General features: G+C 40.9%; 1 protein-coding gene across 1 annotated transcript in view; it reads right to left on the bottom strand.

The window, feature by feature from the left end:
- Positions 1 to 356: 356 nt before the first annotated feature.
- The window catches only part of LOC308129320 (semaphorin-3F-like), a 60,888-nt gene continuing 55,089 nt past the window's right edge, over positions 357 to 6,155 (bottom strand). Inside the window, exons 18-19 of the mRNA XM_080495235.1 lie at positions 5,967 to 6,100; positions 357 to 2,074 (exon numbers count right to left, since the gene is read on the bottom strand). Coding sequence (XP_080351361.1) covers positions 1,622 to 2,074; positions 5,967 to 6,100 — 587 coding nt within the window. The 3' untranslated portion in view covers positions 357 to 1,621. The remainder of the gene's footprint in view (positions 2,075 to 5,966; positions 6,101 to 6,155) is intronic.

Raw genomic sequence — 6,155 nt, 5'->3', positions numbered from 1 at the left:
AAGTTGTTGTTGGGAAATATGAATTTGTGACGTCTATGAAAATATGTACCATGCTTTGTACAGGGGATATGTGAAATGATGGCATCTTTAAAGCATCCGTTCCCTCTATTTCACTGTCTCTCCAACCGACTGCACTGTACACCCACAGAGATGAAAAACAGAAGAAAACACCCATGCACGCACACGCACACACACACACACACACGCACACACGCACACACGCACACACGCACACACGCACACTATCTTATCAGAATTACCGTACAAATACAGATTGATGCACACAATGAAAGCCAGCTTCCCGATATTTTGGTTAGTGTCACAACATTATTACAATGCTCAGTTGTGTATATGGGTAATTTTTTTTTTTTTTTCAAATGTAATTTTTTTTCCACATACGAATGTCAAAGAGGAAATATGAAAAGATGTCTTGTGTGCCCAGGACTGCTGAACAATTGCTTCCCGTTCTGGGCAATGCTTTTATTGTAAACTGCATTTGTGTTTTCTTAGGTCACCTTTACCTCGCCCAAGTGTGCTTGTTTTGTTATGCCGCAGCCAGTGTCCCTTAAATGGAAAACAATAATGCCCTTGTGTGCAAATCCTTGAGCCCCACTATACCACAGCAAGTCAAATGATGTTTGCTATTGAAAATTCCCGATCATTTTTATACAAAGTGACCCAATTTGTGCTTTGTTTATGTGTCACGGTTTGGTTTTTTTAACCGTCAGTTAGAGCAAAGCTGCAGGTTACTTGGAGAAGTAGGTGATGGTGAATTTCTCTTTAACTGGTGCCACAGCTGTCATTTTACAGTCAGTCCTTCAAAAAGGAATCAGAATGAGAAAAAAAGAAGACGAGCACTATTTTGTCCCCCAAAGCAGCCTAATTTTGGCAGTCTTCTATGAGTCCCAATCAGGACCATGTGTCTATGGTCCACTCGTAATACAAAGTCTTTGCATGAAGCCACGACAAGCTTGCATCTCCAGCGGTCCTGGAGTGTCCAGAAATCAGAGTCTGGGCATTAAGTCGAAAAAAACAAACATGATAAAAAACAAAAAACAAACAAACAAAAAAAACAACTAAATAAAGTTTCAGAGATCCCGTCACCTCTTATAAACAGCTCATATCCTCCTTAGAGAGCCTCTTTGCTCGGTCTGAACAGCTTACATGCCTGATAACACATCCAAACAATCACCAAGGTCATAGTATTGTTCAGATGAGTTTTGCAGTGACAGTAACAGCAACAATAAAATTAACATCAATAATAACAATATTTTGCCCCCAAAGGTACCTATACACAAAGAGCATGTCTGTTTTTTTCTATAGGTACAAAGAAATCCACAGAATGGTACTATATACAACCTACAATAAATACTGTGTATCATATATCTTATGGTTCGACTGGATTTATGTGGGATTTTGTTTGGAAGCCTCTTTTTTCCCCCAGTTTGTATTTTGGACTTTTTTTTTATCCGGGTTGTGGAACTTTTTTTTCTTTTTTTCACGTTGCTACTCTCATCGAGTCTGTCCCAGTCTTCACAGGAGTTGGGGTGGGGGGGCAGGGGATGGGGGTGCAGGGGGTGGGATGTGTTGAGCACATTTCAGACAGAAACCGCAGCACTCCTCATGTCTCTACTCCGTCCTGCTCCTCTCCCTCCTCTCCGCCACCGTGATGCCGACGGTTGCGCGGCTTCTTCTGCTCCTTGAGCTCCTTCAGGTCTTTGGCCTTAAGGGTGCCCAGGAGCGGGTCTCCATACTGCCAGTAGTCCTGGCAGTACTGATTGATCAGGCTCATCTCTGGCTGACTCAAGATAGTCAGCAGGTCCTTGTACTGGCCTGCACTGGGGGTCCACTGGGTGCTGCTGGAGTGGAGGGAGGATGGAACCAGCCCTGCGGCGCCCTCCACCAGCGCGTTGTTGACAGCCCGGCCCGACAGCACCACCAGCTGCAGCTTCACCAGCGTGTGTTTGAAGTTCTTCTCTGTGGCGGTGCACTGGTACATACCGGTGTCGGAGGGCTGCAGGGACCTCAGCAGGAGGCCTTGCTCCGTCTTCAGAATCCGACCATCAGAGCGCATCTTAAAGAGAAAATCAGCTGATGAGCAACATGAGAGTTCCAGTGTAATGCAAAGTGAATAACCTAGTGTTGGTAACGTGGAAAACTTATAGTGGGAGAATTTCCTTTCCTGCCTCATGCTTTTGTGCCTTCTTATGGTATTTTATCTATCAAGGAAAAAAAAGCATCCTCCCCTCATGGTGATTAAAGCTACTTCACCAACATCCATCCTGCCATCCACCCATCCATTCATCCATGAAACCAATAGATGATATAAACATCTATCTACTTTAAGGCAAATAGTAAGTATAGTGAAAAAACTCAAAAGACTGAGATTGAGAAAAAGATAAACCCAATAATCTTGTGATTGATGTTTGTAATCACAGACAAGATACAGCGGTTGCCTAGTAATCCCAGTTTCATTGTCCTGGATCTATGCTTTTTTTTCCCAATCAGAATCTAAACACTTTACTTCCACCTAAAAACTACTGCTCAGTAGCCTAGTGAAGGAAAACTTATTGTCATCTTAATGATCACATTACAGCAGTACGGGCAGCATATGGATGGCATGGCTTGGTTCGTAGAGCGGTTGTCTTCCAAACCAAACGTTGTAGGTTTGATTCCCATCTCCACCTGTCTATGTGCCACCTGTCTCCAGTGTTGTGTGAACGTGTGTGTGAATGGGTGAATGTCATTAACAATGTAAAGTGCTTTGGGACTACTCACATAGTTGAAAAGCACTATATAAGTGAAGTCCACTGAGAAAAAAAATTATAGAGAAAGAAAAGTCAGGCTCTCCTGGTTACTGACAACAAGGCCAGCAAGATAAATTACCATAGCACATGCTAATTCAGGAAAGTCTGTGCTAAAAAAAAGCCTGCAGAATTTTTTTTTTTTTTTTTTTTACCATTTTAGATGTGTTAAAGTGCTTTATATGATCAGCTACATTCACCCGTTTGCACAGCTTCACACACACCAAGTGCGACAGTTGCCGTGCAAGGTGCTCACACACCATTGGGAGCCAGGCAGGGTTCAGTGTCTTGTCCAGGGACAGTTTGACACATGAACATGCTGAAAGTCTATATTGAATCACCTGTTTTACCAACTGAACCAAGGTCATCCACAAATGACACACTGGTCAGAAGTGACTTCAGGTGGAAATAAAAGGGGAAAATGTTAACACTCGTCTGAAAAGCAATTTTGGTCATTTTGCACCTTTCAAATGACCATCAACTTGTCAGAGTTGCAGTGAAGTGGCAAGTGTGGGATGCATGGGAAAATCTCAAAACACACATTCATGCTTATCTCACACTTCTTTTTGAAGTCGTCCTAAAAGCTTTAGTTTTTCCCACAATTCACTCAAGTCTGCTGCCTTTCATGTGTGTCTCTGTTGGTGGTACAGTATCCTCCCAGTAGAAAAGAAAATACAAAATAAGAACTTGTTTGCATTGTCATCCTCAAAGACAGAAGCTATTAAGACCAGATCCTATTCAAAATACAAAACGCTCTTTTTTCCTCTCACTAAGCAGATAATCATCTGCGTGACAAAATAAGCTGAGAGAGAAGAAAAAAAAGGACCCCCCCCCCCTAGAAACTTGGCAAGTTTGCAAATGCACCGAAACCAAAAAAAATATGACGCTCAATGGTAAAATTCAAATCTCAACTTTAATCAGCTTTCACAGCGGTGTCATCTTTAGGAAGCGCTACAAAGTTACTATGAGTTGTCAGAAATTGAAATGCACAAGCTTATGTCACAGATGGGGAGCTGGAAAAAAAAAGGAGCATGTCACATCAATATGTCATGAAGTCTCAAAGCTGATCCAGCAAATAGATTTGGAATATAGACAACCTCAGCCTCGTGTGTTGAGGCTTGAAAATTTGGCAACACTGAAAACAAATTGTAGGCTTGGGTGATAACAGAGGAGCATTCACCAACTTCAAAAGCAGAAATGATGGCCTGTTTCACAAAGAACAAGTCTGTTCCAGATGAGCTAGTCTTTAAAACACCATCACTCGATGTCATACCCTTTTTTTCCGCCAATTGTTATGCTACTTTCCAGTTGGCTCAAGGTTCATAATCCCACACTTGCAGAGCAGAAGGCTTTCGGTCATCATCTCAATGGTGAACTTGAGACAGGTCCTGGTACTCTTAAGTTTTGTTTTCGAGACGAAACAGTATTTTAGTGCTGTTTTTTTTCAGTATCTAGTAAAGAGTATGGCGTATGTATGAAGTTACGCTGTTAAATGAAATGTTTTTATAAATAAACAAAAAAAAGAATCATAACAAGATCAACTGTACTGTTCATACTGTTGGCTTGTAATGTGATATGTAGCATGCCACAAAGTGGATTTTTGAGGAAGTGAGCTGTGGGGAATTATAAAAATCTAAGGCACATGGAAAGCCACCCCAGTTTGTCTCAGAATGATTCCTTTAGTCCTACATATTTGTCAGAATTAATTTTTCAGGGTAAGGTAAGTATCTTCAAATAAGAAGTTGATTTATTTCAAAATAAGTCAAGAAAAGCTTATTACAGGAAGCCAGTATCTTCTTGGGCAGGAGTATGATTCAAAAGCAGTTGATCTTCTGAAATTTTATGTGACGTCTTCTGGATTTATTTACATGTTTCCTCTTAGCAAATTGGGCCCAAAACAACTCCGCTTACACGAGCCATGTGCGGGATTTGCATTTGCATGGATGACAGGAAGTCCCCATTAATCAAATGAGGTTGGTAAACTCTCACAAGGTCTGATTGGAAAATACATCTCACAAAATTGATACTTGACTACTTTGGAAATGTTGTCTGTGGGCATCTAAGCAGATTCGTTTTCTTTTATGTACAGTTTAGTCAGATATCTTCATGTAAAATGCATCAGATTATCTATAGTAAAAGTCTGTGGAAAATTATCTTGAATGTGTGTGCTGAATGAACATTCAATCCAAAAGTAATCAGCAGCCATGCATTGCTGTCATTTCTCCTCTTTCCAGCCACCCACAGCCAGATATCTGATTAAGTGATGATAGCTTTCTTAGCCCAGAAAAATAAGCTGCGAGCAGCAGGGAAGCTGGCTCTGCCTTTGGGATTAGAGACCATCCAAGAGAATAGTCAATAAAAGAGAAGCAGCAACATTACACAGCTTCACAATAAAACTTTAACTAGTGCCTTGGAGTTATACCGTGTGTCATGAGAGGGCTGGTTTTTTTCACAGCTTCCTTTTATGTGCCTTTCCTTTGGGTTTCAGGAGAGTCGGAGGTCTTTGTGACAAATCAGGCATCATTCAATCAAAGCTTGAATCATTTAATCAAGTTAATAGATCTTCAGACAGAAATTACATAGAAGTTATTTTTCTAAAGTGTCACAGCGTGTGTAGATCTCTATCTCCACCACAACAAAGTAAGAAGATGAAATGAAATATTGTAGAGGATACATCCAAACGAAATTACTCGTGTTTGCCTGTGGATACACTGGTTTATTATGAGCTCATGACGTGGGAGATAGAATTTCATGCTGTAGTTTAGGAGGTTTATGTCATACTTTAGAATGAATTACTGGAAGGTCTAAGTCTGTATCTGAAGGTTTTCTTTTCTTCTTTTTTTTTATAGTCCATTTATAGGAATTGACCATTTGTGTTCGGTAGATTGTATTATTTGTTGTAGCAGTGATTCTCAGCAGCTAATCTTATACTTTCCTGTCACATTTGTGAGGAACTTGCATTTGTGGGATAAACACCAGAGATGTGTGTTGCACTTATAGGAGAGTGAACATACAGTAACACCCTCTGTCTATGGGACTGATGCTGGGGATAAACATGAATGAAATGAAAATAATCAAAAAAATTATGAAGCCTTTTTCATGAGGTACAACTTATATCAATATTATACAACCTGGGATTTGCAGACATACTGAGTGGCTCACCTCTTTCCTGCGGTCACTGTTATCTCTCTGCAGATGCCATTTGATCACTGCATGAGGAGAGCGGGCCTGACACTCCAGGAAGGTACTGCTGCCCTCCACGCCATACTGCACCATCTCCAGGGTGTTTTTGTTGACTGCAGGGCAACAAAAGGGAACGAGAGAGCACTTATTAAAGATCAATTTCTCAGA

Source organism: Blennius ocellaris, assembly GCF_963422515.1.
Source record: "Blennius ocellaris genome assembly, chromosome: 4".
Lineage (NCBI taxonomy): Eukaryota > Metazoa > Chordata > Actinopteri > Blenniiformes > Blenniidae > Blennius > Blennius ocellaris.
Note: the sequence above shows the minus strand (reverse complement) of the source record. Positions and strands in the feature narration are given on the sequence as shown.